The sequence below is a fragment of the Diorhabda sublineata genome, chromosome X (genome assembly GCF_026230105.1).
Source record: "Diorhabda sublineata isolate icDioSubl1.1 chromosome X, icDioSubl1.1, whole genome shotgun sequence".
Classification (NCBI taxonomy): Eukaryota; Metazoa; Arthropoda; class Insecta; order Coleoptera; family Chrysomelidae; genus Diorhabda; species Diorhabda sublineata.
The window spans coordinates 37,803,262-37,818,231 of record NC_079485.1 but is presented as its reverse complement, the minus strand read 5'-3'; the positions used below and the strand labels follow the sequence as shown (position 1 = coordinate 37,818,231).

General features: G+C 30.7%; 1 protein-coding gene across 5 annotated transcripts in view; it reads left to right on the top strand.

Annotated features, from left to right (window-relative positions):
- LOC130451864 (plexin-A4) overlaps positions 1-14,970 on the top strand; it is a 262,174-nt gene that overhangs the window by 209,964 nt on the left and 37,240 nt on the right. For all 5 annotated transcript variants that reach the window (XM_056791218.1, XM_056791221.1, XM_056791220.1 and 2 more), the window contains one exon: positions 778-960. In XM_056791218.1, the coding sequence (XP_056647196.1) occupies positions 778-960 (183 nt within the window). The remainder of the gene's footprint in view (positions 1-777; positions 961-14,970) is intronic.

The window sequence follows — 14,970 nt, the reverse complement described above, 5'->3', positions numbered from 1 at the left end:
ACACAATTTTGAAGAGTTCTAATAAATGATTTTTTTGAAGTACCTTGCAAAATTGAAACTTTTCCGCACCTATTTTATACATAGTTTAGAAGGATTATTCTATATGTGACTACCAGCATTTTTCAAATGTATTTAACATACTTTCAAATGTTTACTCAAGCCGGAAAATATAAATGCTGTTTATTATAACAGAAATTAGCTTATAATATATGCTAACCTTTTCAATTTTGATGCGTGACATTTGTAAAAATAACGATTTTAATTTATTAATGCCTTTCAAACTGCGTGTGTAGCATTCTTAGACTAGTTATGTAAAATATCAATTGTCTCTTCAAAACTCACTTTTTTAAAAACATTTTTACGAACTACGACTTTTACAAGAAATTTAAAAGTATACACAACATAACGAAACTAAAACTAAAGTCAGACTGAATTTTATAATTTTGGTTTTGTTAATTTATATAAAAAATATTTATCGAATGTTCTATTGAAAGTGTTGTCTATCTATAGTTCTTTCATTTAAATGAATTAATTAGAAATAATTTGTTCAGTCTAATATACTGTAATCATATTTCATGATTACATGATTTTTTTTTTTGGTTTTTTGAGTTAGCAAAGACCAGCATCCGATATAATTTGTTTATAACGTAAACTGATATATTCTGTTCAGTCTATCTTAAAGAGGTTCAGAACTCGCATATTAGTTTTGATTAATCCGCTAACGGATCTTATAACTCCTACATATTATTGTATATATACTTATTCAATTGTTTTCAGAAACTACAAACAATCGGTGAAGATTTCTGCGGTCTGGACGTCAACACACCTTTAGGTGGAGAACATGCTTTGTCAGCTATGCCAGTTCTTATTTTCAACACTCGTTTAACAGCTGTAGTTGCTACCTCTACTGGAGATTTCACCGTTGTTTTCATTGGTACATCTACAGGTCACTTGAAAAAAGTAAGTACTATTCTGCGGTACCGTAATATAAAAAATATTCATTAGTGGTATTGCTTTGGTTTTCCAAAATTTATTCCAATTCAAGAAATTCTAACAAACCGACAAAACAAAAGATAATACAATTATTATTAATAGAAATGTTTCCATCTATATCAAATATAATTCGTAGTTGAACGAATCATTAATAGCTAAACAAAAATATTGTAGATACATTAAAATGTTGATGATGTTGTTGATGATATTTCCAATAACTGGTCAAAGTACATGAGTCAATATTTAATACATAGGAATAGATGATATTATAACACTCATCACCCACACCTAAATCCGATTGAGTTCGTTTGGGTGTGGCACAAGAAAATTCTATATTATAGGTGGTCGACAGTTATGTGACAACTTTCTTTATATATTTAGTGCTGCTAGGTAGATAAAAACGTGATAGGCACAAAAACAGATTCAATTGGGCAACTATTTTGAATCGGATCGTGAAAAGGAAGCAGATGATAATGACATTTAGCAGGCTACGATTACTAAATAATTCACTATTAATAACAAACTTTTAAAATAAAACGGCAAATATCCAAATTAGTTTCTTCATAAACATCATTTATATTTTGTCCGATTACTTTCTCTCTTTGACATATACCTTGGCATGACGCAGCCAACAGTTCAATGCATATTAAACTTAAAAGTTTTTTTTTAATATTATTGTTATCTTCTGATGTCTGATATTTGAAACCTGTTTCTCATTCATTATAAGATTGTAGTTAGTTTATATTCTCGTTTAACTAAGCCAAAATAAATTAATCTTTTAGATAGGTAATGGCAGTTACTAATTGCCCACCAGTTATCTTTGTTAATTACAGTTGTACACCATCTTGTGCGAACTACAATTCTTATATGTCCTTTATAAATTATGTAAATTAGAAAATACGTTATCTGCTATATTACCCTAATTTTAGTCTCAGGTAATCCTAATAAATTTGAAGCATCGCGTCAGGAATGTCGCTTCATTCATTCATGTCAATCTGAGCAATAAACTATGTGAAGCCTGAATAATACGCCATAGGAATGAAAAGATACTAAGACAGATCAAAATCATTATTATGTCTATGACTACCTTATTTTCCACAATTCGATGACTCCTCTTGTCAATTTAGTGAATGAAAAATAATCTAATAAATAATATTTTAGTCTGACATTACGATACTTTTATAAATACACCTCTAGTATAAGCCGCGCACGAATATGAAAAAATATTCGAAAGCTGGTTGAATTTCATTATGTGTATTAATTAATGGCTGTAATTGTAATAATCACGTTATAGTCGAAATTGGATATTCGGTTTTTCCAATCCTGCGATCGAAAAATGCCGATCACGCAGCACAATTTCAACCATTAGTATCCTTTAATTTCACTTTGATAAATTAACGCCTGTATAAAATGTGTCGCTTAATAATATTAGATTATATTAGATATTTAAAAAATTTCATTTTTCGTTATGGTATAAAAACATGTTCCTCATAATATGGTTCGTACACTTAGTTCATTTAACTAATAACTTGAAACTCGCATTAAACAATATTTGAATATTTTTTTTTTACGAATATACTCTGTGTAGAACTTAGAACATACTTGGATCAAATCATATACTAATAATTTTTTCACTGAGGACAACATTCTTATCTTTTCAAAAGAAATATAAATAATAGTTTAGAAAACTGAAAAACACGCTTTAATAGCAAAATAAATTGAAGATTAGAACACAATGTTTTTAACACTTTAAATAAGGATAGAGTTATTAATAAAAGATATCAATTTATTCTAAAGAATTCCTATCACAAATCGGATATAAAAAAATCACCAATCCTGGTGAACCTGATCATCATCGCTGAAATTCATAAAATTATTGTTAGGTTATCGATCCTTAATAAGTGTGCGTAATTACAAATAATGAAACCGGAATTTTAAAGTATTCAAAAATCGACTTCAAGTTTCCGTTATATATATATACCAAGCTTAACATAATCATAGCAGAAATTTATTGAATCATTTTATCGTCGTTCGGTCCATAATAGTACAAAATATCAAATAAATCTGACGTGTTCAAGTACTCAAAAATCAACTGCTAAGATTTCGTTGCATACATACATATCAAGCTAACATAAAAAATATTAGAAATGACATTTTGTACTCATATTAAAATGTGTCAGTTTCATATTCACATCAGAAGAAAAATTTTCTCAAATTTTGAGATTCAGTCGTGAAAAAAATATTAGTGCATTTTTATACATTAAATCGACGCAAATTCCTTTCTACTAAGGCAAGATTAAGATTTTTGCCATGTACATCAAGTTTATATCAGAAAACTGTTACTTTATGTTTCCCTAAGGTATATGCAAACCTAATTTGTATCAGAACAATGGGATTTTTACTCGGCAACTATGTCGCGTGTATGATGCCTTTTGATTCATGATCTAGTTTTCCCTGTAAGCCGAATAAAAACGCTGAATTTAAATTCTGTTCTATTGTATCTAATAATTGAAAATTAATTTTATGGTCAAACAATCTAATAGTGTAAATCTCAATCGTAAAAAACTCTAGTACACTTCCCTACAGCAGGGAAGTGTATGTCGAGTCCACAAAAAGAACAGATATTATTAGTTATTGCGGGTTCGTCTACTTGCCTTGCTAAGTGTAACAGAATGTCTTCGGCTAAAAGATGACAAAATTATAACCAAACTAGTGGTTTCTATGGACCTATCGAGATGTTGCTATATCATATCGTGTTGTGTTACTTGTACTGCAATAACGATAATGCATGTGAGTCGTGTGTGAATAGAAGAAGGTAGAGGAACATGAAGAAGTCCCACTGATCGAACAAGACGTTACACTGCCATTGGTTATTTTAATCGATTACCCTGTCGAGTTTATACGAAACAGTATGACAACTAGGCTTTATGTTGATGATGTCCTTTACATCACTCCACTGCGTTACTTGAATATGAGTTCATAAGTTTATTTAACGCAAGTAATATAACGCACATTTAAAGATAGCACGTCGAAATACGGAATTTCTTCAAGAAGCTGTATTCAATGTTCCTCCATAGAGAGTTGCTTGGAACGATGTGACACGTACATTGACTTCTTTATGTATCGAGCTACGAGGTCGCCAAACACATTATTATATTTTTTTCTGAGAAAATCAAGGTTCATACATATTGCTAAAACTGTCTCACACATAATTTTGTTAACCTCATTGTTTTTTCGAATCAACGGTAACCATTGACAAGATAAAGAAACATACTTTTTTATTTCATGGTGCTTGTATCAAAGGGTCAAAATAAAATTTAGACTGCACCTGCATCTCTAAAAATTTACAGAAAACCTTTAATATCTGGATAACGTTAAAGTTTAGGTCTAGGAAAGTATACATGAATTTGCCATATTTTTTACCCTTGCATGTATTTAAATAGAAAAAACCGGGTGGTTTTATTTAAAAAAAAAGAAATTTGATATTGATGTAGTTAAACTTTGAACACTTTTTATACACATCCTGTATAAAATAAAAAATTTTTCAACATAGATTCAAATACGTCTGACCTTGCTAACAGCAACCGAATTTTCATATCTTTAAGGGTAAAAAATAATTTACAATGGTCAAATTTAAAAAAAAAAAATTAATAACTCAAAAAGTATACATTTTTCGAAAACAGTTTTTTTGACAAAAGTATATTAAAATTTTACGTAGATTTCAAAAATGTATTAATATACAGAGTGTTCCATTTAAAATATAAAGTTACAGTTTTCATGATTTTACTATAAGTATTTTGCCATATACAGATAGTTTTATGAATGAATTCATTATAATGACCAAACGCCTGAACTGATTTTAGTGAAATTCGGCACAATAGTACTTGGGTACTATATCTCTGTCCAGTTTGTTATGTTTAACCTAGATCAAGCCGTTAATAAATAGCGGCTGTTAGAAAATTTTTGAACGGATAAGTTTTGAGAATTGATAAATTTTTTTGGAGATTTTTCGACATTAGCATTTATTCAGCTCAGCGATCTGACACTATCAGTGCTAGAAGAGTGTTGTCGTCGCACGGCCGAGTGATAAGGGAACTGCACGTGCACGGTTTAGTTCGGTCTCGATCCAGTTCGTCAATGGTTGAGCTTGATCCAGCTGCTTAAAAATGGTGGCCATTAAAGATTAACATAACATATAACAAATAACCCTTAAAAAAACTAACTTTTTGTATATAATATAATAACACAGTACGTACATTAAAACAAACCATATTTATTAAACACCTTTTTCACAAAATAATACGATTGCTTACAAACAATGTAGCTACTTTTTAAATAAAAATTGCATATAGTCAATTTAAAACTAATATATTAACATCTACTAAAGTTCAAAGCTGATTTTGGTTTCCTTAAGTAGGACCCGGGTCGATTTTAGCACCAGTCCCCACTAATTCTTAATGCAACGCTAGGTATATGGTAGTCCTTTTTTTACAGAAATGCAAGTAGAGCATTTCTTGCAGACGAGTGCGGCTCTTCAAAACTTTAAGGGGCCTCTGGAATGGTTGGCCACACTGGTAAATATCTAAACTAAACAAAGCTAGTGGCTTGCAAAGTGCATTCTTAGTGAGTGGGCTTTATTTTTAATAATAAAAAGAAGAAGAGAAGGACAATAAATGTTTGTATTCTTAATATACTGATCACTATCTGGATTTCTACCAACCATCAACTGTTCGTAAGTTGCATTAACATTTGGGAAAACCATCCACACCTTCCTAGCTCTTTTTAACATACTCCATGGAATGCTTAGACTGTAACACATCATGTGATTGAATGGAAAATGGGAAAATTCTTTCAGATATCTTGAGAAAACTAAAAACACAGAACATGTGTAGGAATGTTTCTTGGGTGTTTGCCGGTACCAAAATCAGTTCAAAGCTCTCTTATATTTATTAGTTGTTTGAAGACGGATACAGCCACCACCTTGACATCTGACTTTACAGTACATATTCGGATATATTAATGGCCATTACCATCTCATGCTTCACGTGAAGAAGAATGTGACCATCTATTTCTTCGTGCCACTAGAGTTACATTCTTCAAATTTGCACAGGAATTGGAATAACTGTGCTTTGTCTACTCACAGTCGTAGAAATTGCTCGGAATTGTCTTAGATGGTGTTAATTTGATTATTTACTTACAATCATTGTTCCATATATCATATTTATAATAAACTTTTTATAAGTTATTAGGAATTCTAATGATAATTAAACTCGATGAAATGAAATTAAAGCAGTTATAAAGAGGAAGTATTTAACATTTAAATATAGTGAATTTCCAAACAGGATTTTTTGTGATTGATATATAAGATACCAAGGTCAATAATACTGTGAATACAGTGTAGCTACACCCAGAGAAAGTTCACTTGTTTAGTTTTATTTTTAATAAATTTAATTTAATTTAAACACAAAAATAGTGTGTTAATAACCATGCAGTTATTCAAGAGAAACTAATATTGTTGATTTGTTCAGACCAAAGTAATTATTTTCAATTGTAATTCTTTCATTACCACTTTTTTATTTTGATTTATTATCAAAAAAAGGAGCGTCTATTCGACAAACCACTTATCTTTATATTTATTTTCCAATTTTTCCTCTTAGGGAAGTAGTCATCAGTAATTCAACATTATCGATCTGTAGAAGTAAACACGTAAATGTACGGACTAGTGCTTATCCCACTAATGGTCTCAATATCAGAAAATACCGGATGTTTCAAAATGAGTACCGGGGTTTTTAACGCTTCATCACATTTATTAAATTAAAATTACTGTTATAAATGATACATTAAATGAAAGAGCAACTTGAACAATTTTAAATAAAAATGTGCGATATGCGAGTGCTTGCCAAATGTGGATATCAATATCTCTCAAGTACAGCTGCTTCCTATTTGTCAATACAGAAAAGTTAGTTGGTTGGGGAAGCTCTTATACACAATCCTTCATTCACCCAGAAGAGTAGAAATCGCACGGCATTAGATCGAGTGACCATTTAAACCGTGGAAAACAAACTCTTTGCAGCCAATCAAGCGGTCGCGTACAGTACATTCATTACAATTACGCACTTCTTTATGTCAGAGAAACGGTGCACCATCTTGCTTAAAAATGAAGTTTTATGGTTCATCTTCTTCTAACTGACACAAGAGCATTAACTTCCCACTGGAGAGTATCGTTGCACTTGTACCATTACCTGAGGATTCGCATCCACACATCATGAGTGTTCACATGTCTACTAAGGTGAAAGGTGAATTCGTCACAGATGATTCACACACAGATGATGGAATCCAGAAAATCTTCATCGTCAAAGTGTGTAGGAATTGATTAATGACAAGTTCATTTACTAACTGTAAACGAGCCAGTTAGTGGAGAAATGATGATAATACACTTTTGAAAAACGAAGTTAATCCGCTCATTATGTGTATTCATATGTCCTCAAAAGTTTTCATCGACATGCAGCAAGATTTAGCAAGCGAACTTGGCATGTCAACTTTGTTTTGTAGGCTAGACTAGAGCCCTTAACAAATACAAATAATAAGGACGTAGTTGTAGATTATACTGGCCGTATAGTTGTTTTTAATTGCTAATTTACGACACTCACACACTCTCTCAGTGTAAAAACATTGGAAATTGTACTAGTTACATTTTTATATTAGAACACGCTAGCAAGACTGAAAAACATTACCAAGACCTCTCATACAAAACTTGTTTTAAATGTTGAAATAACTGGTTACATTGAGCAATTCCACTAGCTACTAGCAGCGAGCTCACACTCAACTAATCCCATTCGTGGAATAGTGATGACGAAACATCACTCAGTAACCTACTAGCTAACGACTGGTAACCACTGCTATGTACTCGTCTAGGAATTTAAACAACACATCATCGTTCGGAATGAGCAGAAGGAAATTTGCTATTAATTCACAATTTCGATTTAATTCTGTTCACTCATGGAGCACTTTTTTTCTCAAATTGTTATGTGAACAAACAGAATTGCCGAATTTGATGCGATTAGACTCGAAATACAAGTATACCCCAAAAAACTAACCATTTGGTGCACTTTATAGTGTGATATTATTACTAACTATGATGTAGTCGAAAGGCAATAATGTTGCACCAGGGTAACGCCATATACCCCACAGCGACCAAACAATTAATGTACATTTTCAGTACCAATAGTTTCACGAAATGTATCTGCTAAGTAGTCACCTCGTTCACGGGAATTGGCACCATTGGGTTGTTTTCTTTGAGTTTCATCACATATCTCCATGGAAAAACAAGAAAAACTGGAGCATTTGGATATCAACAAATCATCTTCAATATAAAAAATACCATTTATTATATTTTGTCTCATTCTCAATTTAGTATCTATAGAAAATATTAAAAATAGATTATTCAAATATAATTTACTTTACAATGTTTTTCATAGAAATAATAATTCTTTGTTTGTTTTCAAAAGATAACGTTTTCGTAAATAATCACAGATTTCGGAAAAATGAAATATTCAAATACAGTGGAACCTCGATATGTCGAATCCCATGGGGGACAGGAATAAATCTTTTTTGGAGGATTTCGATGTCTTGAGGTTCAACATATCAAAGTGATTTTCAGCAACTTTCGATATGTAGAAATTCACAGCATCGATAAATCATCAAAACCTAAAATCTTTCTAGTTTCTATAACATTTCATACGTCCCAGGGAATATAAAAAATAAGAACTTCACAAGCAAGTGAGGGAATCATTGAAACAAACAAATTACTTTGAATAGCATATACGTTACACTATAATAATTTCATATATAATTAAAGACAAATGTCGAACGTAGACTAGGTATACATATTGTAAATACTGTACTTCTAATTTAATGGTCTTGTTTAATAATAGTCCATTGAAAAAAACTCAAAAACTAAACATACACAACATACTACATCGCGCATCATGAAGGGTGGAAAATGGAACCGTTATCTCGACATCGCTGTCACCGACATCCTTAGTTTTGTCGGGTATTTGGATAAACTGATGCGACGTCTGCCTCAAACACACTGCTTATTGGTACATAACCGTCAACATTTACAAAACCTTCCATATTATTCCTTTAATATTTAGGGCTTTTGTTCCCATGTTCCAGTACTCTGGATTTTTATTTCCAGCATTAGGCTCAGCAACAACCATTATTTCACAGCTTCTTCTAGTTAAAACCCTAATTCTCCCTTCTCTTCCAAGCCTTTGCCTTCTGATGAGACTTGAAGTTCTAAATTATACGCTGCTCTGTTGCTCCAAATTTTCACACACATTTTTTTAAATAAATATTTCATTTCTTTTTTGAAGCTCTGAAACCAGCCATTACTGATCCCATTGTCTAGTAACTTCAATTCTTTTTTCTTGGTCAACTTATAGCCAGATACATCAAAGTTTCAACAACTGCAAAACGCAGTTTTCAATGTCAATGAACTCCAGACCTTCAATCTCATTGATGAATATGCATGGTTTTCATATTTCTTCTTGTACTTCAGTATTATACACCGAACTCTTTTACGATATTTCTGACATTCACGGCCTCTAAACTCCTTTCCTAGAATAAACGAACAAAAAACTCAAATAATCAAAAAATTGACATAGTCTGAAATGAGGGCATGGAATGGATGGTTCGCTCCACAATACAAGTGAACATGAGTGTGGATTCCAAGTTACAACATGAACGGTTTTTATGTATCTCTATCTAAACTAAGATATATAAAGATTTTTATTCACACCTTTGATATATACAGATGATTTTACAAGCTTAAAAACCACCAATAATGATTCTATTGAGATTTTACCGCAATTACGATATATGAAGCTGAAATTAGCATTGTAGAGATAGACAAGTTCAAGAAAAATTGAAAAATATCGATAGAGGAATGCGATATAATGAGGTTTTTTATATCCAGATTCATCAGTCCTCTCTTTTTACAAGCTATTTAACTTGCGATGTATATAACCATCTTGTTTGAAATGTTGGTAACTCATTTTGAAGCAGATATCCAATCAATTGAGTCGAAATTTTGTTTACACATTTTGTTTGGATGGTGAGCTATGTGTCGTCATTTTATATTTAACATGGCTGAACACCCAAGATGGCGGACTAGTTAGATTATACATTCCTAAAATATGGGTGTCAAATCAAAGGTCTTTCTGAGAATAAGTTGAAAAATAAGATGTAACTCGGGAACACACTAATAAACTTGTGAAGCGGTTAGTAAAAAGTGAAAAATAAATTGAAATTGAAAAACGTTTTTAAAAAACAAGCTGTTATTTAAATATACAAATAAGAATAAAATGAACAATTTTCATATACTTTAATGTCAATTATTAACGTCTTTACACATTTCATAAGATCGCGAGATTCAACTGTGATTATAAGTAAATTAAATAATATGATTGATGCTATTTTTTTGTGTCATACAAAGTAAAGAAGAAGTATACACTTAAATCTCGCAACAAACTTTAATGTTAACATAAATTGTGTAAAGATGCTATAAGATGGCATTAAGGAAAATGTTTATTCTATTCTTTTGAGTAAGTACATTTAGATAAAAGCTTGTTTTTTAAAAAGTTTTTTTTTTACTTTCAACTTATTCTTACTTTCGATGTAAAGAAAGATATAATAAATTGATTACTAAAAGATGTGACTCTATATATCTAATATTTAATTCACGATTTAAAAATTTATTTATATCATATATTATAACTTAATAAATAGAAAAACTAGCAAATCTATTCCAAAAATTTGAAGGTGTTTGTTCGATTCGATTTAAGTTTTATTCGAGAATATATTCAAGGAGACATCATAAAGGAAGCAATAATTAGTATGTCATTTCAGTAACTGTCAGCAAACCGATAATGAACGTATGTATATTCGTCGCTGTTAAAAAATATGTTTAAAATTATAGCCATTTCCGAAAGAATTGGAAGTTATTATTCAATGACACTGCGTAGTGTATATGTTTCGAAATACACAGGTGCTCGAAAAGTAATGTGTGAAGAATGTAGCAAATTAAAACTGAAAGCTTTCGCTTTTTGTTTCCATTTCATAAAATAGTGAAGACTCATTTCATTATAACAATATCATATTTGAAATTTGCTATTTTTCCCATTTTAAGCAAAAGTTCGACTATATTCACTTCGCTCGTAGCTCTGTAGTACTTTAATGTCGTCATCGACAACGAAACGTATCGACTAGTGTAAAAGCGGTCTTATTCGTCGATATATGTGATATGTCACTGTTATTTTATCTTAAAAGTATATTTTCTTGCGTGTGGTCATTCCAATTATTTGTGATACTTAATTCACTGGAGAATTTTTAGTTAAAATATATACTGCTATTTTAACTTGAAAAGGGACCCACATAAATTCCATTGTTGAATATTTCATTATTTCGTTTGGTAAATAGTAGAACGGGATGCCTGCTATAGAGTTCAGTTAACGCCGTTTGGGAACTAAAAGAATAAATAATGATAAAATTTTTATATATTCCCAAATTTGAATAATAATTCAGGATTAATTGTGATTGATCTTTCTTTGTTATTCGAAATAAATATGAACAAATGTTTATATCTCTGTTATTCAGTTATTTTTTCTTAACAAACCTGTTTTCGTTACTTGGGTCATGTTCTGATTCGTAAGAATTTGAAATTAAAAAAATGATAATAATTGAAAATTATACTATATGGTATTAATACTGCTGCTATTAGAGATAAAGTTGAAATACAATAATAGGTGATCAAAATACACATTTTTTCATGCCATTAAACAAATCAACATCTGTTTTGACTCTAAAGTAGATAACTAAAAATTTAAATGCTGCAATGACGTCTTTAGGCCTACATGCTTTCTATTTTTGAGTTAGAAATCATTGAAAACTGAATACGTTCTTATTACTCAAAAATAGTTTTTCGTTTTGTATAAAAGCAAGTCACGTCATGACCGAGAACTCAAAGAAATCCCCAAGAAGAATGAGAACAAAAAAAGAAAGAGGGGTTGCTAATCAGAGAAGCAGTATCTCAGTAAAGACAGTTTCAGCAAATATTGCAGGTTTTTATGAGGGCTAAAAAACACATAAACAAACTGCAGAATACAAAAGGTCTAAGGTGCAAGAAACTACCCTAAATAAAAAGAACAGATAGACGAATACGTTCACTGAACTCGTTTAAGTGGGTGGTGCGACCAGTCAACAATGAACGTATAGAATGTAATAGGGAAGGCTGAAAGTTTTTCCAGCATTCTTCTTTGAAGGATGAATTCTGGAAAGGATATGTTTTATCGAGTGTGTACCTATGCTAAGATTGCTCTGCATTTGTTTGTTTTTGTTACACACTGTTTAGTTTTAATATATCCATTTAATATAAAATCTGTCACATACGTTATGTATACTATAACTACAATTTTATGAATCTCATAAATCTTACTTGAAAATCTGAATAATGAATGAGAAATATTATCCTTTAGCCAATAAATATTTTCAATGTAACATACAATCCTTCAGTTCAAATTAAATGATTAATTTGCAGTCAGATTTTATTCACACTCATTTTCAGTTTATTGATCCCTGAATAGAGATACAATTTTTTGGAATAGATCAAAAATATTCAGTACTATTTCAATAGATATATGGATGAGACATAAAACATATAAAATACATATAAAAAACATACATATAAAACAACTGGGAGATTTCTCATTAAGTTGGCTTTAATTGTAAAAAAACTACTAGAATTAATTTTTGATCAAAATGATTCGATTATTAACATACACTAAATATTGTTGACTACTAATGTAGTGCGGTTCTGTTACGCATCTTCCAATGGTATTTTTGTTTCTTTCTCTGTCCTCTGATTTCCGTCAGTTACTCTATTTTATTTTATTGGTTTAATTGACATTTCATATTTTTTTCAACTGTTCTGAATGAATCTCTGTTACACAATAGTTTCTAATAATTGCGTCTATTCACTCTGATATTTATTAAGTAGGAATTTCTGTTTACTACTACCACTACACCAACATTCACAATTACAATATCTGACGCGCCTTTAGATAATCAAGTTATCGTCTTCAAACACTGATGTAAACTATAATTTAATTAATTTTCAAGTGGGGACAACCTACTTCAGCAGAAAAATTTAATAAACTATAAAGTTGACCGTAAGGAATAGGTAATTAGTCAATTCTTACTTATAAAAATTTCAAAACTTTCATCCAACAGGCTGACTCTATAATAGAAGAAGTGTACCTGCGCTAAACACAAGCAACCGATGGCAGTTACCTTCTGTTAAGAATGTAATTCCTCTCGTTACTGTATCAAACTGAACAAATCACTACAGAAACATAACTTATTGAAATAATTGTATGGCAGAAATGTTTATCTGGTACATCTATTTTTGAGTGATTAAGTGATTGAACGTTCTCAAGATGGTCGAGACCACGTTAGGAATGAATGACAATATTGAAAAAACGATTCGGTATGACTTTCGATTAAGTATTTGATTGCTGAAACTGTAGGAATTTATAATGAATAGGTACGGAAGAACAAGATCTGACCCATTCAGTATTTGTGGTAAAGGGGTTTCCAGCAAAGTTCAGCATCTCAACGTTTTAGTCTATTTTTATGAATGAGAGAGTGATGTAATGATGAAGCATACGTAATTTTGACAGGTTCAAAATCTTTTTCTATTGTTCTGTACAGCTGATGGTTATTAAAGACCAATAAAAGCCCGAAAACTTGTATTAGCTCAGGTAAATTTATTTTAGTTTTGGTTAGCAAGTAGGTTTTATTACTATATCGATGCTTATTAAACCTGACATCAATAGATTCCGTAGTCTGTATATACATGTATATAGCACAAATCAAGTTTGTTTTAATCTATCTCCCTCTCCGAAGACGATTATTCGGTCATCCAAATACGCCTCAGGCAATGTCATTGTGAATATTGGTGGAAGTAAGCAGTGCTTCACAATTCTCTTATTTATTAGTAATTTTCTACTATGAAATACTCACAGCTTATCTGTATTTGGGCTTATATTCTAAAATTTATCTCTATCGATTCTCAAGCTCTCTGTTCTCTTACGGATATTTTATCTCAGTTGATATAAGAGTATCTCACATTGATAAAATATAGGTCAACTGGCGTCTTCCAAATAAGAGAAGTAGTAACTAACAGTTAAAATGTCAAGGTTAATTATCCATTAAAAAGTATTTCAACAATTTCTAGTAGGAAATAATATAGAATATTAATTAAGGCTCCTGTTGTATTTGTGAAGAAAACATCACATTTTAGAAAGAATGTGAAACATTTACATTTAATTAATTTCGGGTTTTTTATTGAAGTTGTTAAAATGTGAATGTTTTTATTGATTACGTTTAAATATTTACTCCTTACATTCGAAATATATAACTAGGAGTTCAATTTATATTTTTATTACATATACATTTATGACTGTACCTTGCAAATAATTCTTATGTAAATAATGTATTATTTTCTCCTATTGCTTAGATTCTTCACTATTCTTAATAAGACTTATTCAATAAAAAATCCAATTCCAATAAAGTTCATTCCAAGATATTTCTTCTTGACTTACTACCTACAAACCAACGATAATCTCTGCAAGCTGCAAATTGCGAATATTAAATAGTAATAGGGTGGTACTTCAAAAATAAATTTATTATGTTTTTCTGTCAGGTTTGCAATAAAAGATTATAACATATAAAATTAAATATTTGGATTGTTATTGACTGTCACAACTCCAGAAACTGTTATTAAAATCCGTCCGCTTGTATTTAGCGATTGTCAAAAAAAAAAAAATACGTGAGATATCTAATAAAGTATATATTTCAACCGGGTATGTAATATTTTGCATCAAAGACTATACCTGTAAAAGGTATCTGCAAAGT